At 42.1% G+C, this 27,987-nt stretch overlaps 2 protein-coding genes across 4 annotated transcripts; both read left to right on the forward strand.

The window, feature by feature from the left end:
• The first annotated feature begins 492 nt into the window (after positions 1–492).
• On the forward strand, positions 493–3,981 carry rbmx (RNA binding motif protein X-linked). Its single transcript, XM_034543572.1, is given in 14 exon segments — positions 493–510; positions 512–602; positions 1,125–1,231; positions 1,308–1,460; positions 1,462–1,474; positions 1,631–1,771; positions 1,867–1,901; positions 1,903–1,985; positions 2,221–2,349; positions 2,435–2,526; positions 3,350–3,399; positions 3,401–3,496; positions 3,498–3,584; positions 3,586–3,981. Coding segments are annotated over 14 exon segments (1,179 nt in total). The 3' UTR covers positions 3,670–3,981.
• A 1,818-nt stretch (positions 3,982–5,799) lies between these two features.
• arhgef6 (Rac/Cdc42 guanine nucleotide exchange factor (GEF) 6) lies at positions 5,800–27,983 on the forward strand. 3 transcript variants are annotated; one of them, XM_034542736.1, is made up of 22 exons: positions 5,800–6,087; positions 7,160–7,243; positions 9,301–9,385; positions 11,708–11,829; positions 12,094–12,298; positions 12,724–12,776; positions 12,976–13,070; positions 13,325–13,420; positions 14,206–14,328; positions 16,121–16,259; positions 16,618–16,677; positions 17,747–17,893; positions 18,840–18,926; positions 19,106–19,187; positions 19,905–20,020; positions 20,211–20,390; positions 21,611–21,631; positions 23,425–23,521; positions 23,722–23,820; positions 24,089–24,188; positions 24,387–24,441; positions 25,501–27,983. In XM_034542736.1, exons 1-22 carry the CDS (start codon positions 5,923–5,925, stop codon positions 25,621–25,623), a joined length of 2,334 nt encoding a protein of 777 aa, XP_034398627.1. In that variant the 5' UTR covers positions 5,800–5,922; the 3' UTR covers positions 25,624–27,983. The 3 variants fall into 3 exon arrangements, with proteins under 3 accessions (XP_034398627.1, XP_034398628.1, XP_034398630.1); XM_034542737.1 differs by having other exon boundaries at positions 12,097–12,298; XM_034542739.1 differs by lacking the exon at positions 21,611–21,631.
• The last annotated feature ends 4 nt before the right edge of the window (positions 27,984–27,987 follow it).

Consider the following 27,987-nt stretch of genomic DNA (forward strand, 5'->3'; position numbering starts at 1 on the left):
TTCGACTGTAGGCGGCAGCGTCACGTCTTGGGGCGTCTGGTCTACCGGAAAACAGAGAAGAAGAAGTAGAAGAAGAAGGAGGAGGAAGAGCGAGGGACAACCGTTGCTCACACAAAGCCGCGAACAGTACAGTCTGATAAACAGCTGGCTGCGTGCCTGCATACTTGATACGAACCACACAGCAGTGTTGCTTTATATTTGTGTTTTTTTTTTAAACAGCGTGTTGGCGTTGGAAAGCTCGAGTTAGCAACGTTAGCTGGAATACTTGCTAGCTAGCTAGCTAGCCTGGGCAAAGTCACTAAAACAGCCTGGCACGTTTATCGCCATTTTGCGCATTCAACAGCCGAAGACTTTCCATAGGAGCGAGGTAATCACCACATATGTCTGCACACCGAGGGGAAAACACACGACTAGCAGGCCTGTGTTTGCAAATGCTACAAGTTCCAGTATTAAGTACGACGCGTGTGTGTTGTAGGCGGTGTGTTGCTGAGCATGGCAGAGGCGGACCGACCCAGGGAAGCTCTTCATCGGTGGACTGAACACCGAGACCACCGAGAAGGCCCTGGAGCAGTATTTCAGCAAATATGGCAGGATTGTCGAAGGTGCGACCAGAACTACTGTTGAGCATTTTATTTTCAATTCGTACCGTGGTTAACTCTGGATAAAATAGTTAATATTCTATTGACTAACTTGTCAGTTTACGTAATTCTTACAATTCGCTTTCAATGCATATCAAAACGCGTGTATTCTGGCTGTAATTGGAAAGGCATCTGACTTTTCACATTTTAGGAGAATTGCCATAAGACTCACTTTTTGACTTTAGTTATGAATCTGGGAATTTATTGGTATTCATTTTAAATGTATCAATCATACATTAATCCACCCCCCCTTACTCCAATCCCCACACAAAGGACATTGTTATTAAGTGCAGTTTCGTCTTGCAGAAAGAAATAATACAATCATTAAACCATGATGTGAACAAATTAATCTCAGTTTCTAGTTTTGTCAAACTTTTACTCTTGGAAGATGCATCATTGTTGTGCCTTTTGTAAAAACCATAATGTAATCAGCATGTGCTCAGTCACAAAGCACAAGCTCTCCTCACGCTGTATTCCTCATTTCAGTTATTTTGATGAAAGACCGGGAGACAAACAAATCAAGAGGCTTTGCCTTTGTTACTTTTGAAAGTCCGGGTGATGCAAAGGATGCAGCACGTGAGATGAATGGAAAGGTTAGTACACTTTTTAATCAGCCACAATCTTTAAAAAAGATCTGTTTTGTGATTGTAATTGAACTCTTCGACCAGTCTCCTTGATGGGAAGCCAATCAAGGTGGAGCAAGCAACAAAGCCTCAGTTTGAGAGTGCTGGCAGACGAGGACCTCCACCGATGCAATCCCGCAGTCGTGGTTCACCCAGAGGCCCCCGTGGTTCCAGAGGGGGTCCTGGTGGGATGAGGGGCCCCACCATCCAGAGGTACATTTTTAATGTGTTAATTTGAGTTTGTACTATAATTGAATGGGTGTTTATAGTAAAATATTCCCACTGAATGTAGTTTTTTAAAACACATTTTTTTATTAAACATCTATGGAGCCAAGTGTGTTAATATTGGCATCTCTTGTCTGTGAAAAGACTATGATAATTCAGGGAATGTAGAACCCTTCTTTAAAGGGATGTCGTCCAGGGGTCCCCCTCCGATGAAAAGAGGACCTCCAGTTCGCAACGGAGGACCCCCAGCTAAGAGGTCTGCCCCATCTGGTCCCATGAGCAGAAGTAAGTGTGCTGGCTGTGTAGGCTTCAACACTCTTCTGCAGGTACCCAGACATATTTGGTGATTAATGTTTTTTGTGTTACTTCGTATGTTCCAGCCCCCATGTCAAGGGACAGGGATCCCTATGGTCCACCCCCCTCCTCGCAGAGACTCCATGATGTCCAGAAGGGATGATTATCCATCACCAAGAGATGACCATTACAACTCCAAAGATAGGTGGGTTATTTAGTTCCAGTTAGTTACATTATACAGTGGTGTAACACTTTCACCCATGATTTTGCTCAGCTGAACAAAAGTATTTGGAACGTTTGTTTTCTCCCATCTCCAGCGTTTTGTTACCACTAAACTAAGTTAATTTTAGTGAAATAGAACGGTATAGATCTTGGGCACACAAAAAAAAGCATCTATCACTAATTACAGGTCTTTTGTTATTTGTGCTATGTTTTTACAGCTACTCCAGTCGGGATTATAATTCAAGAGATTCAAGGGACTATGGACCTCCTCAGAGAGATTGTTCATACAGAGAATACTCTAATTCCAGTTCCCGAGATGACTATGGCTCAATGTCAAGAGGATACGGGTAGGAGTGTGGGTTGATACAAAAAGTTAAAGACTGCGATTGGATCTCACATGGTCCTTAAATAACGATTGTTCCTATAATGTAGTGACCGTGACAGTTATGGTGGAGGCCGGGAACCCAGAAGCTATGTGGACCGTTCAAGCGGTGGCTCCTACAGAGATTCATATGATGGTTACGGTAAGATATGACTGCATTAGTGTAATGACGACAGATAACCACTGTGGCACAAAGAAAGAAGAGCTGCACGAATAACCAACCAATTCATACCATTGACTACTGCAATCTCCAGTCACAAGAAGCTGCCGTTTGTCTTCCTCCCCAGAGGGAAACAGCATTTCAGGCAGCCTCGTAAAGCTTTTTTCTTTCCCTTTGCTGCACCCTGACCTGCAATCCAAGTTGCATATTGTCACGCTATTAAGAATATATGGCCATTGGCATCTCAACTGAAAAACAAAATTATATTCAAAAGCTGTGTCCACATATCACAGTCCATGTTGGTGCTGCATTTGGCAAAAAAACCAAATCTGTTTGTGGCAATATCATGCAGAATATGTAATGAGCCCAGAGAGTTGCAACCATAAGGAACACAAAAAGTCCTTGGAATCATCCGTTGACCACTGAGTATGTGTTGCGTAGCAAAGCACTCCCTCAAGGAGTAACGTTCAAAAAACCATCAAGACAACTCTGAAAACCTCGTCCTTACCAGCAATTCTGACACTTGGAGCTCTAAAAGGAAAAAATGGCTTCTCAAATCAATGGCATGCTGAAATGGGTAACACTGCCCATTTATTCCCTGTGCTTGGATATATTACTGCCCATATCGACTAAAATCCATGTTAAACGTAAGCTCGATAACATGATGGGACATTTAAACATGTCAATCCATTGAATTTATTTGTCAGCGAATGAATTCTATTGGCAAAAGAAAATGAGCACTTCACAGTGCAAGAAAATGTATAAATTGAACCGTGCCAATTACCTGACCCATTGACCCCTGCAGGTAACTCTCGCAGCGCCCCACCTTCACGGGGCCCCCCACCATCCTATGGTGGGGAGCAGTGGAAGCAGTCGTTACGATGACTTTGGCAGCAGTTCCCGGGATGGCTATGGCAGTCGTGACAATTACACCAGCAGTCGGAGTGAACCAATATCCACCTAGCCGTGGTGAGCGAATGGGCAGGCAGGAGAGGGGCCCAGCTCCCCCTGTCGAGAGAGGCTACCCTCCTCGTGATTCGTTACAGCGGCTCAAGTCGTGGAGGGCCACGTGGTGGGCGCGGTGGCAATCGACCTGATAGAGGGATGGCTCGCAGCAGATACTGAACTGGACTTGGAAATCACATTTAAGCAAACCGTAGTCTCCGTGCACAGTTAACACGTGTTGTGGAAGAAATCTGACAACCAGACAAATTAGCCATGTCTAAATCTGTGGATTTTGAAGCTTAGCTTTGACCTGTTTCCTGACCTTTCCAGTTTTTTATGTGTAAAAGTTTTTTTTTTTAGTATTTCTCTTGGTCGTGTAACCGTACAGTTACCAAGTAAGTGTTAGTTTTTGTACATTCAGTGCTGTTGGAATCTGCAATGCCCTTTCAGTCTGGCTTTCCTACTCTAATAAAGCTTTTAGTTGTACCTTGACCACTGCTCATCGATTTTCAAAACAGGCCCACCGTAACATGAATGTGAAGTTGCAACATGATCTCGTTGACTATGCTCTCTGCAAAGCATAGGTGAGTCTCTGCCCATGCTTTACAGATGAGTGACCGTGAGTTCCTTCCTAACACAAATGTGCCATCAACTGGACGCTACTGTTTTCAAGGGTTAGGCAAATGTTACTGTCAAAATGTTCCAATGTAGTTTCCTTGGAAATGGATCCATCACCCTAGAGCCATTTGATGGCATGCAACGACAAAACCAAAGGCAACAACAACCAAATGCAACTCGACTGGTAGTCAACAGCTGGTAAGCAAAGCAAACCTCTTTGTTTCTCATCTGTAAATGAGTTTCTCTTTGTCCTGTATTGCAATCTCCCCACAAAGGATGGTACTCAAGACAACGTTTTGCCTCAGAAGACAAAAAAAGGAGTTCAACTGAATGCCTTTTTCATTGTAGTCGGTTTTTCACCAGCTAACATTGTCAAAAGTGCAGCAACATCCCGAGAAGTTTCGTCCCTTTTCAGGAATGAAAGTTTAACCGCCATTTTGCCAACTGTGCCCTCACAATGACCCTTTTTATCCAACCGTCAAACTCAGTCACATGATTGGCATCAAAGCATTTTCAAATCATTAGTAAAGATGTCCCAAGTATTCATAAGAACTTTGTCTTAAAAGTCATTTTATTCACTAGGAGTATCAAAACCTTTTCCACGAGCATGCCAATCGAAACAACAGACCTCTGGAAGAACACCTCCGTCCGAACCGCCTCACTGGAAACAATCGCTGAAGCAAATTCACAGTCGGACCACGGACTAAAAAAATAGTTTTCAGATGTTTTATGAATTCATGATAAAAAGATGGGCAATATGTTAATTGTATGTTCTCATTGCAGGATGAAGCCAAGGCAACTAACTGCCCTTGCAACTTGCCTGAATTCTGTCCTCAAGATGTTGGACCAAATAAACCTCAGTGCACCAGTGCGGGTATGTCTATAGTTCAATAAGTTCTTTGCCAAATAAAATTCTGTCTCTTGCATAGAAAAGGTTGATTTATTTATTTCCCTGTATAGTACAATTGTTGATTGTAATCAGTCTGTATGGTTTACTATCTTTCAGATGCTGGCACAGGTTTCTGTTGAGAGTGCTGGTGGAATCATGTCTTCAAGTGGAATTGCGTGTTGAAAGTGGGAAGGACACACACCAACGATCTGCTCTAATTAGAGCGTTATTGTGTTTTCAATAAAGACTATAACAAACCTTTTGTTCACTGTTTTTGTCTTATCATGAAATAAAAATACAATTGGTTACTTTTTAAAATGGGGCGGATGTGTTTGTGGCCCCTGCTTGGGACAAACTCTTTTTTTTAGCTGATTTTGAACCTTAAATGGTGATCAGCTTTAACTTTTATGAATATTTAGATCTAATGAGGCCATCGTTTCCTCTTGGTGTTATCACAATGCAACATAGATCAATTATTTGGCACGATAGACACGCAGCTGCTTAAACTTCAGCATGACCCCAATTTACATCACTATATTAAACTATACCGAAGATACCATAAGTTTCAATCATCAGACTATTTGCATGTCACACATCCAGATATCAGCTCCCTGGTGGTGCTTTCTGATCATTGCTTGTCACCTGTGACATAATATTAGAGAAAGTGCCCTCTGCCAACACGAGCTTCTCTGCAGAGGAAAACTACTCCCGTCTATTGAGGTGCCTATTTGCCAGTAGGGGTGATCATCAGTTTTGCGTGTAGAAACAGCGTCCTCCTTCCCCCACCGCCTCTTTTTTTTTTTTTTTTTTACTTCTAGCAGAAGTGCGGATGTGAGTTTCATATTGATACGGAACAGGCCGCCAGTTTCGTTTTTGTAAAGTTTTTTAAGCAATGTGTGCTTAGGCAATGCTCGTTTTGTGGAGCTATGAATCCAGAGGAGCAGACGGTAACGTGGTTAATATCACTCGGAGTGCTCAGCTCGCCGAAGAAGAATATAGCGGATCCCGAGGAGTTTTTGAAAACATCGTTGAAGGATGGGGTCGTCTTGTGCAAGCTCGCGGAGCGGCTCATACCTGGCTTCACTCCCAAGGTGAGCTGTTGATTCAAGTCAATTTAAGTCAACACATGCAAAATGATCGACGGCTCCCGGTGAAAGGAAGGGAGGAAGGAAGCAAGGGAGGGGTTTGATGAAAACGATACCCGACAAGAACTTCTCCCCGCAGCAGGCCTTTTAATGTGTGTAGCTCACGGCTTTCGAGGCGTTACGTTTTAATAGCCGCCTGTGCGTTTGCCGAGGAGCCTCGTGCACCGATTTAAAAGCTGCATTTGTTGAGTTTTCACTTGGGGAGATTTTAAAGATGTAGTTTCCTGTGAAGCAAGCGAAAAAATGTTCCGCATTCTTGACACGAGTGACTCGATGTGAAACACCCACCAAAACGGGACCGATTCGGTCGGAAGTGTGCGTGAAACATTGGACACGGACCACATCGGAGAGCTCGCGCAGGGGGATTACACGGGCGTTTTTAGACACCCTTTTTGTGTACGTGTTACCCCACGTTAACGACACGCATAGCTTGTTGAGAGGACAAAGTTGATAATGACAAATAACAGTTGCAAAGACAGTTCGTCACTTCCTCCTGAACGGCTCTTACCGATGCGACCTCCCCCTTTGAGTAAAAAAAAAAGAAAGAAGCGGCATCAAGACAGCTGAACTAGAATAAAACCGGAAGTAGTAACTTCTCTCTTTTATGATGAACTACCATGCATAGTGTGTTGCTCTTTCTGTTGTGCTTGTCGCACAGTCTGGACTTCACTCAAAAGCAGTGACAAATTAAATGTATCCTCCAAAAGTTCCCCTTTTGAACGCCGTAGCTCGACCGTTGGGAACACTTTATTTTGAAAGTTTAGAAAATGGGCGGATGTTTAGCTTGATACCGGTTACTTTGACGAGTCTGTGTTGTTAATGGTTACGTATGCGCGAAGGGAGACGTAGAGAGAATCCAGTTATTTAGTTAACTGCCGGTTACCACATCCGGATGTGCTACAGCAGCGTTACTTTTTGACTGAAATGACAGCAGCCTAGGCGTTGGGCACGAGCGTGCGTCAGGTGTCTGTCCGCCGTGGGTGGTGTTTGTTTGTTTATTTTGTGTGTGTGTGCTCAGTATTGCCAGGATCCGAGAACTGAAGCCGACTGCATCACCAATAGCAGGGAGTTTTTGAGAGGATGCTCGTCCTTGAAAGTGGAGGTAAGTAGTTATGAGTCTCTCAGGTTTCGTGCACACACACTCTCTCTCTCTCTCTCTCTCTCTCTCTCTCTCTCTCTCTCTCTCTCTCTCTCTCTCTCTCTCATATGATCTCTTTACTTAACTAACCCTCTGAGCCCCTGAACATGCTCTTGCGCGTGTTGTGATCTGCCTACCCTGCTGTCAGTCACTCCCACTCACCAGACAGGAGGGGGACTGCTCTGACTATTCTGACTTTTCAAAGGGCCACAACTTACTTTAAAACTGTGTTTACTTCCCTTTTTTTCAAATAAAAGTTATCTTTTATACCGCTTTGGCATTTATACTGGTGTGTTCGCTGCATGTTAGAACAATCCCCTATGCATACACAATACCGCAGGGCTGCATTGCTTAAAAAAGATGTTCAAATCATTCACAGATGTTGGGAGTTTTCCCTCGTCCCTGTGCCAGCCTGTTGCTGCCACACTGGACAGAAACCTCCAGCTTTATAAATAATCCTTTCTTGTCTTGAATCACATCAGTTGGTTTCTTTAAACAGCTAATTGAGTCAGCAAGCTTGGCTCACAGTAAGTCAAGTAGTTCAGGAGTCCTGCCCAGCTGGCTTGTTATGTCTGGCAGGTCCCCTTTGCTTTTATCCAGCAACCCTGCCGGTGCCCATAATTAGACCTTCTGCGGCCAGCGAGTAGCTCACGAGCAGAAGTTTTTGCCTCCGTCCAATGTTATAAGTCAGGAGATGTCTGTGGTGCTACAGCAGGCCCTACCCATCCTTTGGTCAGTGATGTGATCGTGGTTAGAGAAGCTTCTCTCTCTTATTTTCAGCATTGCAAATGGTGGCTGCCTTGTCCTGTGACTGCACAAAGAGAGCAGTCACACTGCTTTCACTTCTGCCCTGAGATGCAGAAAGAGGAAGCACCAATTACTGCTGAAGGCCACAGATTTTCTACTGCGTTATAAACTACACAAGATTATTAATTTGTTCTGATTTTACACACTGTTGCAGTCATTCCTAGTAACATTGCATTACATGTCATTTAGCTGACGCTTTTATCCAAAGCGACTTACAATAAGTGCATTAAACCATGAGTCCAAACTCAGAACAACAAGAATCGAGAAAGTACCATTTTTTTCAACAAAGTTAAACTACAAAGTGCAATCAGTAAGAACCATTTAAGTGCTACTAAAGTGCTACTACGACGCTACCTTCTCTATTCAAGGTATAGTCGAAAAAGATGTGTTTTTAGCCTTTAGTGCTTTTGACATATTTTTTAACGTACTGTGACTCATTGAAACTACTGGCGCTAACCATGGTCAAGATGACAATACTTGCAACAGTTATTAACTATCAATATTGTGATGTAAGACCTACATGCTCCATTTAGTTTTTTTTCAATGCAAATGTCTTTTTTTAGTATTTTCAACTTTCGAAACCAGTGGTACAAAATCATTTTGCTTGACGTTATGTTCTAGTATATTTTGTACATTTGATTTAAAGTAAGCTGAGTAAACCTAGGTAGTCATGTTGACCTTAAAGCTGATCCTGTAAAGATTTGATGCTCACACTCGCTTTAACTCGAGATGAGATTCTACATAACCCATCACCAAGGCTCAAACACTATATTTATATATATAAATATATATAATATATAAATTTATATCCTATACTCTTTTAATTTAAATGTGAAACCTTATCTGCGAGAGGACAGAAGATAGCTGTCTGAGACAGATTGAGCAAGCTGTGTGTGTGTGTGTTTGTGTGCACGAGCATCATTGTTTGCGTGCAAAGCAAATAAGTGTGGCACTGTTTTATTACAAACCACTAAGTCGCAAAATATAGGTCATGCTCATCATGTCATTTTTTTTTATCTGTCTTGTTATTGGGTTATTTGTGTGTGTGCTGTCTCTGTGTCCACTTAACACGCCTTACGGCTCAGTTCTGTGCCATCAGTAGCCATTCTAATTGTTACTTCTTCTGCGTCTGATGGAGTCCGGCTTGTATAAACGGATGTGTTTTTTTTTTTTTTTTGGTCTGATCCCAACTCCTCTATTCCTTTTCCATCCAGGGGTTTGAACCAGAGTGGCTATACACTGGCGAGAACTTTGGCAAGGTGCTGACCACTCTGCTGGCAGTCAACTTTGCCACACAAGGTAAGAGCCTTGCAGTCTCTCTCCCTGTGCGCCTCCAGTCCCTCATATTGGGGAATTTTCGATGAAAACGTGTTCTCTCTGAAAGTAAAGCATCAAATATAAGTGAGTCGTAGCATTTGTTCTCACGTTACGGTAGCCTGATGTGTGAAAATAAATCATGACTTCAATGGAAGTCTGTATATTACGCTCCCTTTTACTTTGATGCAAACATTCCACTAAACAAGCTTGGATAGAGAAAAACATATGAGCTATATATATGTATGTGCTATGATGGGTTCACAGAATTCTGCCATGCAGCCATTGTAAATTATGTTTGTGTGTGTGTGTGTGTGTGTGTGTTATCCGTGGGCAGCTGGCATGGCAGTGTGTGTTTGTGTCATGCTGTGTGCCATATTTACTTGCGTGCATCCGTTGAGACGCTCTTAAAAATATTCTCTTTTGAATGAAGCAAAGTGCATTATGTAGTATAACACACGCACACGCACACACACACTCACGCACAGTCCTTTTGGGGGCACTAAAGAGGTCACACCAGCCTCCCTCGTTTCCAGCGGACAGAGAACCAGCGGCCTTTAGAGTTATTTGATCAGTGTTTATGGGTTAATCGGCCACCTCTGCGTGTCTCATGATTAATCATAATGTTCCAGGCTATTTGTTTGGTGGTTTGGAAGTTTGTGACATTACCGGATGTGTACAGTGTAACGTGATTCTGATGCTGTGGCTCATAATTATTTTCATCTCCGTTTAATTGATTGCTCAGTCAATACATGTCAGAACGTTTTGAAAAATGTGTTTTCTTCCAGTTTTATTTTACTAACGGTACAACACCCAGATATTCAATTTACAATGATGGACAACAGATAAAGGCACCAAATCCTCACGTTTTTGCAAATATGTTGCATGTTTGCTCGATAAATTACTGAATTGATTCATCGCCGTGTGGTTTTTGACCCATCAATTAATCGGCTAATTGTTTCAACACTACATGACGCTATCGTCCTTCGGGGATATGTTACACTGGCTATGACTTTGTTAATGCTTGATCAATCTCTTGAGTGCACTTACATGAAGGGGAGGACGTGTGCCACAATCTCAGATGTGGAATAGAAGCCTCTCTCAGTACTCTGGCTCTGCTTGACATGCAAATCTTTTATAGGCTGGCCCAGCAGCTGTTCGCCCATCTTCAAAAGTGAACTTGATTTGAAGTGGATTAGTCACAAGTTAGTTGATATAATCAAACATAAGAGGCCTCTGTGTTGTCATTCGTTATCCTCTGCTGGCTTTGCTCCTGACATTTCTCTAGAATGAACGTTTGTTTGGGGTAAATGCTTTTGAACATAGCCTGCATACACAAATCGACGTGGTAACCGCAGAGCGTAGCTGACAGAAGGGGGTGTGTGTGTGTGTGTGTGTGTGTGTGTGTGTGTGTGTGTGTGTGTGTGTGTGTGTGTGTGTGTGTGTGTGTGTGTGTGTGTGTGTGTGTGGTGTGTGTGTGTGTGTGTGTGTGTGTGTGTGTGTGTGTGTGTGTGTGTGTGTGTGTGTGTGTGTGTGTGTGTGTGTGTGTGTGTGTGTGTGTGTGTGTGTGTGTGTGTGTGTGTGTGTGTGCAACCTGCAGCACATGTAGACAGTCCCTTCCGCCCTCAGTGTCGCCTTCATCACATCAGTTCGCCCTCCCTCATGTTCCAGCATATGGACAGCAGCAGGGAACCTCCATCCCTTTTTCCACACATCCCACATGATCTGCTGATGAAACCAGATTGCACACAGTGTTACCGTAGCACATTTTACTGCCTGAGTGAAAGTGCACAAGAGCATTTGTCAGTTTTATGGCGTCGATCTGAACTCCTCACTGGATCCGAATAAGAGGTTATTAGGCTAATGGGGAACTGTTATTTACTTTCCTTCTCCAGTGAAGGATCAGACGGTGGACTAGGCTTTCATCCAGTTGGCATTAGATGGGAAGTCTGTCCGCTGTGATTGTGTTGCTGCTTGGTAGATGTTGCCATGTGTCACTTTTCAAGTGACTACTAGTGACAACATTGATAGCTGTGTCCGTGCACCTCAAGGACTGCACTGCCGCTGCAGGACCGCTGGCAGCTACTGAACATAAATCACTGTTGTGTGTGTGTGTGTGTGTGTGCCTGGCGCTGCACAGCGCAATAGACCATACTCGCATGAATTATCATCAAGATGTCAGCACCCAAAGTATGTGCCCTGGCCTCAATGATGATGATGGCGGGTGTTGTTCACCTCATGAAAACAAGGCCAGGCGTCAATGTTACTGAAGTAAAATATTTCCATATTTCCTCTGTGTGTCCATAGAATGTGCTGCTGAGAGGTCATGTTCACAGTCCGGCTCTCACTCTCCCAGTCAGTCGACACCTTCACACACACTCTCCTCGGCCAAATCCAAAGGCTCTCTGCGTAGACAATCCAAATCAGTGGTACGGTACCTTCTGTATTATCTGTTCTCTACTCACTTCTCAGGCTTGTTCACCTCATTTCTTTTACCCTGAATGAGTCATTTAGTTGTTGTTGTTTACCCACTACACCTACACTACACCTATCAAGAGAAGCAGTAAACATTTTCCACACCCTGACATTTTAAATCCAAATATGCAGGTTAAAGAAGTTCTCATGCCCCCTCCATATGTTCAAACACAGATGTGTTTGCTGATTGACGCAGTGAGCTGTGTGTCTGGTAACAGGAGATGTCTGAGAACGGTGGAGGAGGGCAGCTGATGGTGAAGGCTCGCTTCAACTTCAAGCCCAACAATGAGGATGAGCTGTCGTTCAATAAAGGCGACTTGATCCACGTGATGCGGCAGGAGGAGGGCGGATGGTGGGAGGGCTCACTCAACAGCAAGACGGGCTGGTTCCCCAGCAACTACGTCCGGGAGATCAAACCCTGCGGTGAGTTGATTTCTTTTTTTCCCGAAATATTCAGTACAATGTTTTGGTTTTTCTTCGATCTTTTTGATGATTATAACGAATTTGCTCTGAGGAGCGCTCTAATCCTTTTGACTTATCTCCTCAGTTATTTGTATTCTATTGTGTGTGTGTGTGTGTGTATATATATTTTATTTTTTATTTTGTATATATCTGTCATCTCTGTTCTTATATTTTATTTTATTTTGTGTGTTTAGTTTAATTTAGTCTATTCCATTCGGTGTCTGTAAAGTGTTGGGCAGTACTATGACAACAAATTTCCCCTTGGGGATTAATAAAGTATATATATATATCTATCTATCTATCTATCTATCTATCTATCTATCTATCTATCTATCTATCTATCTATCTATCTATCTATCTATCTATCTATCTATCTATCTCTACAGAGAAGCCATTGTCTCCTAAAGGCACTCAGCTGACCAAGAACTACTACAGTGTGGTGAGTTATCTAGTCCTAACTTTCACACATTTCACACTTTAAGTGAACTAACAATAACAAGAGGACTGATGAAGTATTGTGGACTAACAAAAACAAAAATAATTCAGATTTTCCTAATTATGAACTAGTTTTACCTGGAACATTAAACCTTTAGAAAATCTAGTGCATTCTTGAACTGCTGATTGTGCTGCTCTTGCAGGTGGTGCAGGACATCTTGGAACATGAGCGGGAGTTCGTCAAAGAATTACAAACAGTGCTCAGCTGTTATCTACGCGCCCTGCAAGCCGGCGACAAGTAAGAGCAACCAAAAGGAAATGTCATCTAATCCTGAGGGCGATGTGTGATTCTAGATGTGTATTCTAGAAATTAAATGAACATTTCATGAATAAGTAAATATTCTTGAATTTACTGACATTGTAACTGAGGATAAAGCTTGGCTGCGCTTTCAAGTTTAACTTTCTTTCATCGTGCCTGTTGGAGAGCAGTTGCTATTGTCTCCGCTTACACCGTGTGTGTGTGTGTGTGTGTGTGTGTGTGTGTGTGTTCAGGCTGAGCAGTGTGGAAAGCGCCACCCTCTGTGGAAACCTGGAGGAGATACTCACCTTCCAGCAGGGACTGTGTGTGGCTTTGGAGGACTGTACCAAGTAAGTCATGCTGGACACAGACCTCCATGGAAACGTGTTGCAGTTTATTTTCAATAAACTTGTCTTCGTGGAGAGTAAAGTTTGGACCACAGTGTATTCTCTGCTGTGCTTGTCTTGTACATGATCAAATGCCTTTAGAAGACCATTCTAGTACTCATTTATGTTTCATAGTGGGTCATTTGCTACACTGCACACATACCATACACGTTCCCCAAAGCAGAGCATACTTCACTTTCTTCCTCTCAGACATTTCCTCCTATTTATTTTGTAATTGCAAAGATTGAATAAAATAAAATGTAAATAGGTAATCCGTCATAGTTAACATGCTGCCCAATGTATTGACTGTTTGGAAACATTGATTTGGTGCGTTCATGCACCGGTTGGGGAAACTCGTGACATCAAAGGCTTCTGGAAACAAACGGCTGCCTTCAAGATAAATAATAATGCATTCATACATTTAGAAGGTATGTTATCTGTATGTATCTACAGTTCTTGAAATGCTGTAAAACTATATAATTTCCGCTCAAGGCCTGGGAATCGCTACCAAATTCAGTTTAAGAACTCTTTCGTGGTGCTCTGTTAATCCAATGTGAAAGCAGGTGAGTGCCAAAGACCTGTATTTTTGTCAGAAAAGCCTTGTCGTCAGTAAAACATCTGTTGACAAACAACTCTCACGACTCTTTAGTTTATCGTCCCTGCAAACGTTTCTACTCTCTCCACATCGCTCTCCTTTCTCTCATATCTCTCCTCCTTCTTTCTCCAACCATTGTCTTCTGTCCTTGCAGAGTCCCAGAGGGCCAGCAGCGAGTGGCGGGCTGCTATTTAAACCAGATGTGTCAGATCAAGAATCTGTACCAGGCTTACTGTTCCAGCCATCCTTCAGCTGTTTGCATCCTCACTGACCACAGGTCAGCCACACCACAGCCGTACACCACAACAAGGAAAAGTCTGATTCTTAATCATGAAGACATTTTGAGAATTAAGATGAATAGTGCAAATGTAATAGCCCTGCTGTCACATGCCAACGGTGTTAAGTTATTTGGCCTAATTTTCAGGCATTTGATTGACTTAAATGAGCCTCATGAGACTCAACTAATGAAGGTTAGGTTTGAGTAGTAAACAGAAAAGACATCCTTCACTATGGTGTAAACCAGCAGGATTCAGAAGATTGAAGAGGTCATGAGAGGATTTCTTGGGTAGGAAATAAGAGAAAAATAATATTCTGCTCGACAAATTTGGAGTCTCGTTTGACCCCTTCCTGCCCCTAAAATGTATTCAATGAAACAATCCGCGACGGAATAATCACTATTTGATTGTGTCAAAACTCTCAGACATTCAGCATGTAATGTGTAATCGGGTCATGGGCAAACAGATTGGAAACCATTGATATAAACAACCTAAATGCCCTCAGACTTTGCTTACCTCCCTCTTTCACAGTAACTTGTTTCATATATTTGAGAAGAGTTGATGCAGTTCATTGGTAGTTCAACTTCCAACCACAAGATGTCAGGCGTCCCCTCCATAAGTGACCAGGGGGCTTCGCTCAGTCTGAGCAGTGACACCGAGACACCGAGTGCTGAAGGTTTCCTTCAACCCAGTTACTAATAAAGAGCGTCATTCTCATTGAGTGAGACCGGCGGCTTTTAATCAGAGTCGCTGTGAAATAGCAAAACAAAGTTTCCTTGATATTGAGGAATGTCGAAGTGGCTTGTCAGATTCTACTTAGCGGGCTGCAGATGAAGTAGAATTACACACAGGAAGCAGACTGTTGACAGGATACATTATCATTGTGGTTGTGTTGACAGACAAGCGAGGCGCCTTTTCACTTTAAGCACTCTTTTTTGCATTTTCTATTGCAGGGGCCTTTTTTTGTTATTCAATGTTACCAGTTAGTGTTGCTACAGGATACCGTATGACTGAAGTTTTGAATCATGGAAACCCGTGAATGGTGTTACTTTCAAATCACATTTTCAAGTTTGCAGTGAAGTGAGAGTATAGTGAGAGGAAAAGATGATTTGTGCTGTCTTTCTTTTACTGTTATTAACACCATTACAGTTATCTGTGGTCCATCCTCGCATGCGCAACTGGTGACATGACGCGTGTGTTTGTCATCGTGTTTGTGGTTCTGACAGCAACGACAAATAAATGGAAACCTTTAGGAAGTGGTTAGATATCTTTTATTTCATTGGACTGCTGTCACGGAATCTGAATTTCTGCTTCCATGCTTTTCAAAATGCAACAAATCCATGCAGGACGTAGTTTTACCTCTTTTTTTTTCTAAGGATGGTTTTTCAGTGTTAGGGTACAAATTATATTTATTTGTTTATTGTGTGTATGTAAATGTATTTTACTGTGGATTCTTTTTTCTTTTTTTCATTTAAGCTACACAGATCACATAATGTTAATAAAGTACTCTCTTGCAGTATATAACATACATATCAGACATTTGACTAGATGATGAAACCATTTATGTGTGCAACATATATAAATTCCAGTACTTAATGTTGAAATAAATATTCAATGCAATGTTTTGTGGTAGCATTAATGGTTCTATGGTACCATCAAGTTCTCGTCATCATAAATCTGCATCTTTGATTGGTCCTTGAGCCTTGAGCTGTGCAGTCGGGGGTGGCGCGCTGTCCACTGTAGTTTATCCCAATAAAAGAATCTAAAAACCATCACTGACTTTGTGTTTCACAGTGAGGAACTCGACAAGTTCATGGAGAGCCAAGGAGCCAGTTCTCCAGGGATCCTGACCCTGACCACCAGTCTCAGTAAGCCCTTCATGAGGCTCGACAAATACCCCACGCTGTTGCAGGAGCTGGAGAGACATGTGGAGGTACAGGAAATAGAAATGCACTTATGATGTCTAAATATATACTGAAATGATATTTAATTAACATATATTTATTTCATAGAGGAATTGAAAATACTATCAGAAATGTTGTATTTATATCTGTACCGTATATTTGTAACCAGAGCTTTGGACGGCTTTTACATTTTTGTACATTTTAACTTTGCTCAACAACTAAATGGCCACTAATGTCTGATAATGTATGTCCATGGAAAGTGAAAAGCCTTTGAGTCTTTATCTCTTTCAACCTCGGACTTCCTGTGTGTATTACAGCATGCATAGTATGTGCTTTAACATTTAGAGTTAGGCTGTTTGTTGATGTGGTGTTTTATTTCCGCCACAGGAAGCCCACCCAGACTACGCTGACATTGTAAAGGCAACAGCAGTATTCAGGAGCCTCGTGGTAAGTCTAGATACGTCCAGGGGAGTAACTATATTATCTTTGTTCATCTTCACCAGCGATTCGGCTTATACAGAACAGAATGTGAGTTAAATGCGCTGGAAGCCTCTCATGTCGATTCTCAATTATTAGGTCCATTCATTGTTTTATTCATTGATTTATTTTTCCAACACAATTCACACCAATGTATTGTGTCAAAGCGCGGCCCTTCAGATGGCCTCGGAGGTAGTCGCGATGCGTCCTGTCTAAACCGCTCAAATGGTTAACATGTTGAATATTGTATCTGTTATTTAACCCATAGTTAGGCATGCATAAACCTCATGACTTAAATTAAAACAGTCTCATGTTTGGGTTAATTGTGACTATTTGTATATAGTTTGTATGATGTCACCTTTGTTGTCAGAAGGGCAACACACAAATGACAGTGTAACGCAGCGCCGGCGAGGGAGGTGAAAACTAATAATGGACGCATGTGCTGCGTGTTGATGAGCATGTTGTTCCTGCAGTGGGTGTGAACTGAAATGCCACCACACAAGAGTTGGATTAGAAGCGATGTAACCGCACTGCACCTGAGTGAACATCACTCTGAGACACCGTTTCCTAGTAAGAATACATGAGGTGACTCACATGTCTCTTCAGCAGAGCTGCACAGGATTGGCAAGTCTCCTTTTTCTTTGTGTTTTAACGTGGTTGGGTGGGCAGGGGTTTATGAAATGTGAGTTACACCTCTGCAGCTCTCCGTATTCAGAACTTCATTTTTGCACAATGTGCACTGGAAAATGACATGTCATTTTTCCTGTTTGAAGAGGGAGAGCACCTACCCAGAAATCCCTGCTGCTCATTTTCTCAGTATTTTTTCTGAGTGTGTGTGTGTGCGTGTGTGTGTGTGTGTGTGTGTCACATATTTGACATTGTGTAAATTGGACTGGAACTCGTCAAATCCAGTAATCTAGAAAAAGATGTCATCAAAACTATTAACAGATCAGCTCCAAGTTATTTGCAATTCTATCCAAAGTAGCCCTATACATCTTATTGTTCTAATGATTCTGTGTGTGTGTGTGTGTGTGTGTAGACGCAGTGCCAGGAGCTGCGGAAGCGCAAGAACCTGGAACTCCAGATCTTGTCGGAACCAGTGCGTGGCTGGGAGGGAGATAGCATGAAGAGCCTGGGTCACGTGGCCTACATGTCCCAGGCCCACATCAAAAATGGGTCCAGTGAGGTGAGAGGAGCAATGAAGGAATATCAGCATATCCATATCTCAATGAAGCCTACTGGGTACCTCTCCTGCTCCCCTATAACATATAGTATACTAGCAGTTAGACATGCAGTTGTCATAATTTAACAGTAAAAAATGTCTTAACATTTAGTCAACAATCCAGATGTCTTCAATGACCCTAAATAGTTCAAGAATTGTGCAATAAATCTTATGTTCCTTCCTTTCATGAGTCCAAATTCAGATAAGGCCAATTCTTATTGGCGAATATTTTCACAGCCTGGATGCTTTATTCTGTATCTCTATACATCCTATATTGTCATAGATTGAGAGTGCATGTGGTGTTGCATATAAGCAGACAGGGAATGGCACCTTGAGGTGCAGTGCTCTAGATTTTCTTTGACTAATGCCAAATCTCACAATTTACGAGTTAACTTAGCAACAAGCCTAATTGTATTATAGGATTCCCAATGAACAGTGTGTGCAAAACGACGGCCTCCTTCTTTGGTAATTCAACATTCCACTTGTGTGTCAAAACAGAAACCTATGTAGGCCATACACTGAGAACCATCTCCTCTTTCTTGTGTGGTTTCTGTGCAGGGGTCGATTTGTAAGTCAGTGGTTGGAAATACAAAAGCCCACGATAGACATCTGGATTCGCCCTCTTTTATGTCTATATCACTGCTAACCACTTTCCAACCACCATACTCGGCACCATGCCAACCGGCTTGGCAGCCCATCTGTATAACAATCGGCAGCCTTGCCAAACCAGTTCCTAGTTGCTACCTTGAGTGTCGGCTCCGATGATGGTTTCGCGTCAGAAGGTGTGACCTTAACTAGGACACCATTTGGTTTCTGACGAGCAATAATAATAATAAACAGGTTCAACTGCAGCCACCTTCCTTTCACTGATCCTTTTTGCAAACGAGTCACTTTTGTCTCTTTCGTGCAGGAAAAAGAGGAGCGCTATCTCATGCTGTTCCCTACTGTGTTAGTGATGCTCTCTGCCAGTCCCCGGATGAGTGGCTTTATTTATCAGGTGAGCCACACAGTATACAGTATGTCTCCTACATCAGTTCTTCATGAGTATTTTCTTCCCAATTGTAAGAGGTTAGAATTTTTCTTTGCATATAATGTCATTAATTTCAGGCTACAACAAGATATGGGAAAACATGATGGTGCCATCTTAGTTTCTCTCCTTTTGCTTGTCCCATTCAGGGAAGACTGCCACTGACAGGCACCACGGTAACAAGACATGCCGAGGACGCAGACAATGGCCACTATGCCTTGGACATTACAGGTTTGCATCTGAAGTTCTGGAGAAAATGATGTCTCATCTTCTTCAGTTTAGTCGAGGATACAGCAGTAATACGGTGTATTAGATCGTCACCCGAATAAAGAATCGTAGATGAAGCATTCGCCCAATAAACAGTCGCGGGACTGTGTCTTAAAAATTGAAACGTTCTTACAGTTTCCGATCCCAGGGAACTAAGTCATACGACAATACTTAACATTGTAAATGTAAACTAGCTGTCGAGGCACTCCTTCTCCCTGTCGAATATGTATTACTGGTGGCTGTACAGTCAAGAAAAGAAGATCCGACTTGCCCTACTTTTTCAAAGAAAACCAGTTGCTGCACACATGGATAGAGATAAAGCATTTGATATCATATCAGCCTTTTACTTCACAATTAATTCGCACTTTTTGGAACTGTCGTTATTACTGTCAATATTACGCAACTAAAAACCTACATACAGTACTTTAACATTTTTTGATTTATATTGATATGAACTCAAAAGGCATCTTTGTGTACAGTTTGTCCATTTTGCGTTTATTCGTGTGTGCTACATTTTGGAGGTGCATGTGAAGTAGACTTCAAACCTCTTACAGAAACCTGCATTTCAACAATTGGCTGTTCTAGTTGTGGTCGTGGCATATCTTTGTCAGTTATACGTGACTTTCACTGAAAGAAGTGTGTGTGTGTGTGTGTATGTGTTTGTGTGCTTGTGTGCTGCAGGAAGCATGATCGATCGTATTACAGTGTTCTGCAGCACTGCCCAGGAGTTACAAGAATGGCTAGAGCACCTTCAGCCCTTTACCAAAGGAGGAAGCCCTGCAGGAACCATCTCAAAGGTGAGGACACACACACACACACACACACACACACACACACACACACGCACACAGAGAGTAAACCGTCAAAACAATACCAAAAGTGAACCTTGCAACATGCTGAGGTGTGAAAAACATTCTACCCATCTTTTATTGCGTGCATAATTCCCACACACTTGCTTGTCTCCTTTCCGTTGATCCTCTCTTGTAGACTGTAGAAGGCAAGCCGCTGAGCATGGTCGGCACCCCCACTCACCTGTCCCACCTGGGCAGCCTCAGCGTCGTCAGTCGTGGCCCCCTTGAGCCGCCAAAGACCAGCAAGCCCTGGTCTCTCAGCTGCCTGCGCCCGGCTCCGCCCCTCAAACCTTCTGCCGCACTGGGATACAAAGAGGTAGGCGGTTGTAGCGTCGCACAAACAAGCCTACACAAGCTCAGTATGCATCTTTTCATAAGCAGTGATGCAGTACATTGTTATTCAGAGACCGCAAGAAGTCCTCCTCCACTACAAGTCCCTCTCTGTGTCCCCTTTTCTTTTTTCTACTTTATTCAGACCTACACAATACGTTCCACTAAACACACAAAGGACACAAGTGAAGTTACACCTTTTAACCATAAATTTGACTATCATTGATACATATTCATCAGTATTTATACAGATTATTTATGGACTACTACAGGTGTATTCTGTCGGCATGTTAGCTGCCTGTAATGTACTTTTGTACCAAAGAAGCTTTTAGTATTTACAGATAAATGTTGGAATTGTAACTTTTCGACTGTTTTGCTGAACATTTCTATTCACCTTTTATCAGCTGCTCCTTTTGTGACGTTAACATAACTTAAACCACATGTGGTGCCAGACTCTGAACTCGGTGTACTGGGCCGTGCTGACAACAGGAAAACCCTTCACATATGTAGATTAGTACTTTGCTTGTGGGCAAAGTATTTATTTATGTACTAAATAAAGTACATGTCTGAAAAGCTGCAACAAGTTATTGATAATGCAGTAAATATAATTGATTAAACACTTCAAGTGTGTCTGACACATGACATGATTATGTTCTGGGGAAGGTAATTCCAGTAACATAGTCTGACTGGCATTGATGGTGCCAGTGGTTAAAAGCTACTTGTCTTTGTCATCCACGTGGCAGGGAGAAGCTTTCAGTTATCAGTCAGCTCTTTAATTCTTTCAGTTAGCATGGACAGTCTATGGATTACAGTAAACAGTGTGGAATAAAGTAAACATGAGACGTGGCACAATGATCTAAAAAATATTTAATCTCCTGTACTTTTGAACACCAAGTACACACATATACTACACAAGCTGGTTCTTCTGATCCACTGTGAGAATGGATCCAAGCAGGTTTGAAGCTATTTGGCTTTTTTTTCTGGATAGTCCTCTGAATGCATAACCTTCTTTCTGCTAGATTCTCCATGTATCTCTTTTTTACTTGAAGTAATCAACCTATTCTGCATACAGACACAGAATAGGTGAATGGCAGAGTGGGGGTATAACAATGTTCACCTTTGACTCTCTAGCACACCCTTTTCTCATCGTATTTTTTTCATGCACATTTCCCCTTTTTCTCTCTTTCTCCATCCTGCCTTCTGTAGAGGATGTCTTATATCATGAAGGTAAGGTTAGATAACACTATGTTTCTATCTCTGTGTGGGTAGGGGGTGGGGGTGGGATGCGTTTGGGATGGGGTTTGCCTTTTGTGTGTGTGTGTGTTTGCCCCAGTGTTGAGCTGGCATGCCATTGCTCTGTTTGCCTCTCTCTGTTGGTTTCCTGTTTTCTGTGGTCCTGCGTGTCTGCTCTTCTTTTTTTCTCATTCCCTCTTAGGGAGTCGAGTTAAAAACAACCGTTTTCAGTAGTCGCCTACTAATTTCTACTTTGGGGGAGGGGGGGGGCAATCATGACACAGATGATGTCTCCTATCATTCAGCCCTGAGTGTGTTACTTTGCACATGTGTCACATTTGAATAATCAGCGGCCAAAATAAGCTGTCATTGGTAAGATAATGTCTCTTTTTGAAGGGAACACCAACTAAATTAAGGATTCCAATTATTATTTAGTTATTTCTATGGCCTTGGAAAGTTCAATCAATATTTGTGAACATGAGCTAATGTCTCGCTGATGTCCGTCATCTATAACATCTTTCTAAATAGACCATTTCACATTAAATTACAGGAGATCTAATGGACACAAGCTGTTGCCGTGCAATGCCTTTCCTTTCAAATGGTCCATTCATTGTCTATGGAGCAGTACCAGTCCTAATACTTGATGACATCACAAATTAGAATTTTTGTTTCTGAAATTGTGAGAGACAAATCTTTTTGGACTGTAGACCTTAGGAATAACGTGTATGAATTTTGAAAATGGGCAGAGTTCCCCTTTAAGTTGATTGCATGTTCCTGGAGAACCAAAACTGAAGTTATGTTTTCCATGCATTAAAATAATGTGCAATTCATTATCCGCCCGGTGGCTTTAACACAACTCCAATGAATGCTAAAGCTCCTCTGTGTCTGCTCGATGGGAAGGCGGTTGTTTATCACGTTGGACAAGACTACTCCATAAGGCGATCATATGTCTTAAAGCATCGTGTTCTTCTGCTCTTTAAAGTGACTAAAATGTCCTAGAACATGTGTGCAATGTGCATATTGCACTATTGATGTACTCCAAGCAGGTGCATGGAGCTACATCTTGACTGAATTGCACATCAATCGACACCAGAACTCAATCACTTGTAGTCGGAGGAGTTTTACTTTCTCCATTCCCCTTACCAGTAGGGGAAATTGTGCCAGAAACTCCCGATTTTATATTTTAAGTCATATGATGCTGTCAATTATTCTTCCTTAATTTCTTGGTGGTAGAGTTTGTGGAAGTGGATTCTCCTTAAATGACTAAAACAGACAATTGCTTACTATCTATTTTTGTCCTGTTGCGTGTTCGACTAAGCCTCCCATTTCCAGCGAAGTTACTTCATACGAGGTATCATAAGAAAAACCGCATCATTGTGGTTGGAAAGCTCGTAGAAATTGATGTGATACCATCTCGGCTTCTTTTCCCATAGCGTTGTCAACACTGTATCCCACAGGTAAAGCTTCTCCTTCCCTGACTGTAGTCAGTGGTGGGGCAAATATTCTGGATCTGATACGTGCTGTGAAAAGATGTGTTTGAATTTACTTATCTGGATGCGACGTTAGGCTGGATGGCACAGATACATCCCAGGGCCGGGTTGGTCAGTCATCGCCACATGCTTGCTGCCTTGTTTGCTGATGGAGTTTTGTCCTTTTGATGTTGTTTGTTTACACGGGATGCGCATCCCCGTGAGCTTGCATTCTGTTTGCTTTGGTACCTCAGCTTCACAGGTGTAATGTGTGTATGTGTTTTAGAGAGAGAGGTACTGAATTTGATGTTCTTCCAGGACTCCAGCAAGAGCCCGCGGCCCATAAAGAAGTTCCTGCCCGGCAATAGGAAGAAAGAGCGGAAGCACTCCGATGACGAAGTTCAAACGAGGAAAAGTACGAGTTTTATCTTTCTATAAAATGAGAGACAGCTTAATACAGGGCGTGTCCACATGTACGGTCATTGTATGTTCATTGCACTAATGCAGTGTGTGGATTTATTTCTATCTGCGAACCAGGAATGCTTGTGACACCATCTGCTGAATTTATCACTTAAGTTAGTATTTATGATATTGACCATGTCTGGTTTTTGACAGGCACGGCGGCGCTGGAGGAGGACGCTCAGATACTGAGGGTAATTGAGGCGTACTGCACGGGGGCCAGCCTGCATCAGACCACCTCGGGTGTGCGTTTATGTAAGATCAATGTTTCTGTAATGCCTTCTTACATTGCACATCTTCAACAGCTGATGAAGCCATAAATCCTCCTCATTAATGTGTGTGTGTGTGTGTGTGTGTGTGTGTGTGTGTGTGTGTGTGTGTGTGTGTGTGTGTGTGTGTGTGTGTGTGTGTGTGTGTGTGTGTGTGTGTGTGTGTGTGTGTGTGTGTGTGTGTGTGTGTGTGTGTGTGTGTGTGTGTGTGTGTGTGTGTGTGTGTGTGTGTGTGTGTGTGTGTGTGTGTGTAGCGGTTCGGAAAGAGTGCGTCCCTCAGGTGCTTCTGCCAGAGGAAGAGAAGATCATTGTGGAGGAGATGAAGAGCAACGGGCAGACGGTTATTGAGGAAAAGTAAAGCATGTTATAACTTTGTTTCTGTTTTGTAATTATTTTCACTGTAATTAGATTCAGAAATGTGATATTGATATTTTAATTCAGGTGGTGGAGAAGTGCATGTTCACACAGTATATGACCTTCGGTTGAACGGCAGTATAAAAAACGTAAAATAATTGATATTGTTGAGCAATACTTGTTTTGTATTTCTTTCAGGAGCCTGGTTGATGCTGTGTATGCTCTAAAGGACGAGGTTCACGACCTGAAAAAGGTAAGCGGGAATTTATATTGACTAATGTACTAAATGTGTTCTGGCCAAAACATCGTTTTCCAATCTTTGCCTCCATAACATGTCTTTTGTTTTCAGGCTAGTGGAAATACAACATCCAAAGTACACATTTAGGTGTTTCACTGCACTTTGGCTAATTGTGTCCGTAGATTTCTTTTAAATATATCGGCAGCATAGTTGTGCGTCCTACTTCTTAAGGGTGCAACGGTGTTTCTTGACATTTTTCGGGGGTTACGACTGGTTAAATGTTTAGAGCCCCACCAATATTGGATTTCAATGAAACAAATCTGACATATCAGATTATATTTACGTCTTTGTATCTTTTATAATCTTTTGTTTTCACTTTTACCAACAAATATAATTTTCAACAGCATATCAAAATATATCTGGCTTGTTACAGTAAATTCATTAACTTCTTTTACAGCAAACAGAAACCTGGTTTATTAAAACAGCAAATTATATTAACATCAATTGAGATGCAGATTTAGTATATCTGTCATGAACTTGTAATGACGGCTTGCTGATGCATCGGTCACTCTCTCGACTGGATGTACCAGTGTTTTGCAAGTGCAAACCTTTTCCACAAAAAGTAGCATGTTCATGCATGTTCATAACAATTGAAAAACCAGATGAAAATGGACTTCTTTTTCATTACCAGTCGACGTGTATTCCTTTTCCTTTTTTGTGTCGCGTCTGACGTCACAATCACGCCGGTAACGGTTCGTAAACAGGGAAAACGATATTACTTCTTTTCATTTTACTCTCGTTTAAACTCTCAAACTTGAGCTCGCGTCATATGTCTCTGTCAAGTTTGATTGAAGTTTTGTTTCCATGATCCGCAAGGTAAATGTTTACGTTGTCTGACTGTCATCTGGTGGCTTTAAGAAGAGAATATACATTTTCGTTTTGTATGTTTAATAAATCGTAATAATTTATTATATATTTACTGATGTTAGTGGGTGTTGGTGGGTTTTTGTTGTCCAGTGGGAACGGGGCTTAAGACAACCTGTCAAATACTGTCATTGTCTGTATGTTTTACAGGAGAATAAGTGGATGAAGCAGTTTCTGGAAGAGGAGCAGAAGTCTCGCAAAGAGCTGGAGCGAGTGGTTCGGAAACTGGCTAAGCAGAAGAATGATTGTGCGAGGGACGACTGCGGCCACTGAACACAACCACACAATCATCCTCATCCGTGTGTGTGTGTGTGTGTGTGCATTTATGTAAGCGTGCTTGTGGGTGGTCAGGTGTGTGTGTGTGTGTTTGTTTGTTTGTTTATCTGTCTATGTAGAGTCTCCATATTTCAATCGCACACAGCAGAGTGGAACTCCCTCGCTGACGGTGATGCTCTGAGTTTCTACGTTTCAAGTGTTGGAGCTTGATTTGACATTTTTGATGACTTGCAATCTGTCTTCCTGATCCGGCCTCACGAGATGAGACCAGAAATGTGTTTGTCCACATAGCAGCTCAGCGAAATCAAGACTGGTAAAGTGGGATGTTTCCAACATACTGCCTCGAGGCGACTGGCACTGTGAACACTCCCCCAACAAATGGGACAATTTGGGACAAAGAAAAACACGCAATCTCTGCCGCTTCTCTTGCTTGGAAATGGAAAAGGAGTACGAAGCCATCGCGTCCGATAGGTGTTCTCTTGCATGCACTTCCGTCACCGAGGGGACTGCTTTTCTTTTCTTCGCGTCATGAATGTTTTATTTGTCACAACGACACCCAGTGGGGCAAATGGATTCACTGAGCTTTCATAAGCTTGTGCGATTTTCATTTTTGTACCATCCTCGACATTCACATCCCAAGTTTCCACAGCGTTTGGTTTAAGCAACTCAAACAGGGTTCGCTCATCATGCGGCATTCAGTTGTGCAAAGCAGCCGTGACTGCATGAATGTACAGCGTTTCTACAGTATGAAATCTGCATCAGAAATGTGATAATCAATATATATATATAATTAGTCCAAATCTATCAGGGATAACGATTTATCATTTATATACAAGAGAACGCAAATAATAAAACAGATGTGACCCATACTCTTCTTACTAAAATATATTCAAGTATAATTTTAACATATTAATTACATAGCCTTGCTTTATTTTGAATTTTAAAAGAATATTCATTATTTATTGTTCACCCAAGCATTTAATTGTGGTGTTAGCCTTATTGATATAGTTTTGCTGCCTTTACATCTGTCTGGAATTTATTAAACTACATTGCTGAGTAAAGGAGGAACGAGCCTCGTTGTGGCCAAGGGAGAATAGTCATTCTTTCATCTCAAAAGGGAGAAGAAATGACTTTAATACAGAGTCTGACTTGAGATGTCAGAGGTTTTTGTTTGCAGCCTCTGTGGCCTCCTCACAGGGTCCTGCAGAGCTGAAGGAGACCGGAAATAAACCGAGAGATTTATTTGTGGGTTTACAGTCGAGCTCAAATGTTCAAGTGCCTCCCGAAGGGGTCTATAAACTTAAGAGAGTTTAAGACCGGACTGGGACTAAATGCATGATTTATATTGGAAGTGTCACAGGTGGTTTGTTGTAATATGTCAATAAGAATGGCTCAAGCTTAATGAGTATATATATATATATTGGGTCTGAAAAACATCCAGGGCGTTGCGTGCTATTTAGGAAGCAGCATCTTTACAGAGACCCGCTGCGGTACATTTCCTTGTGAGGTTGAGAGTGTGCGCTGTCAACACTGTTCACTACTCTTGCAGAGCAGTTGTGGGTGTTATTGAAATGCAATAAGTGACTGCTTTACTAACTGATCTCTGGGTTAGTCTCGGCATGGAAGGCCAGATTTGGAGAAATTGCAATAAAAAGAAAAGAATTAACCCAATTTATTAACCAAAAAGGGGCCGGACCATGTGGTTAAGCTACCACACTGTTAGGCTTGTCATAATTTCTCCATTTGCCTTTTATTTAATCGCGTCTCTTGGTATTGTACAGGTCCCAATTTTCATCACGCATTGTCCAAAATATTATATTATTGTAGTGGTGGGCAATCACTGTTGGGAAGTGCTGTTTGTGCGTGCACCCCTTTCCAGGGATGTCGTAGCGCTGTTCAGGGTACAAGGCAGCACTGGTACTTCTGCAGCAGAGATGGTGTCTTGCTCAAGGGCACATCAGCTTGAACAAATGATAATCTTTAATTGTTATTCCTCATGGGATGCACAGCTGGCAGCCAGAATCTCTTCAGCATTACAGAAGCTCTGCTTCCAGTTTAAATGTGTGTCTCTTGTCTCATAACGTGTTCCCTGTTGAGATTAACACAGATATTTTTTCATTACGGACTACATACTTTAGTTTTCAACTCCAAATATCCTCAGCGAGCACTTACTTACTGTTGGGAGGTTGAGCTCCGGTTTCATCTTGTTTATCTCCAGACCACTGTGTGTATTGTTTTGGCAGGTTGTTCTATGCAATTATCGTTGCTGCAAGTATTGTAATGCTTTTTTTCTTTTCTAGACACTCTGTACTTTGTGTTTGGTATGGTCATTCTTTTATTAAAAGTTTAATATAATATTTT

The sequence above is a fragment of the Cyclopterus lumpus genome, chromosome 10, assembly GCF_009769545.1.
Source record: "Cyclopterus lumpus isolate fCycLum1 chromosome 10, fCycLum1.pri, whole genome shotgun sequence".
NCBI classification, from domain to species: Eukaryota; Metazoa; Chordata; class Actinopteri; order Perciformes; family Cyclopteridae; genus Cyclopterus; species Cyclopterus lumpus.

Bases quoted from the DNA above. Each gene is read 5' to 3' on its own strand.
- arhgef6 (XM_034542736.1), top strand. From the start codon at position 5,923: ATGAATCCAGAGGAGCAGACGGTAACGTGGTTAATATCACTCGGAGTG. The intron at 12,299-12,723 runs GTGAGTTGATTT...CTATCTCTACAG, and splicing joins CCGGGAGATCAAACCCTGCG to AGAAGCCATTGTCTCCTAAA. The intron at 23,821-24,088 runs GTAAGATCAATG...GTGTGTGTGTAG, and splicing joins CACCTCGGGTGTGCGTTTAT to CGGTTCGGAAAGAGTGCGTC.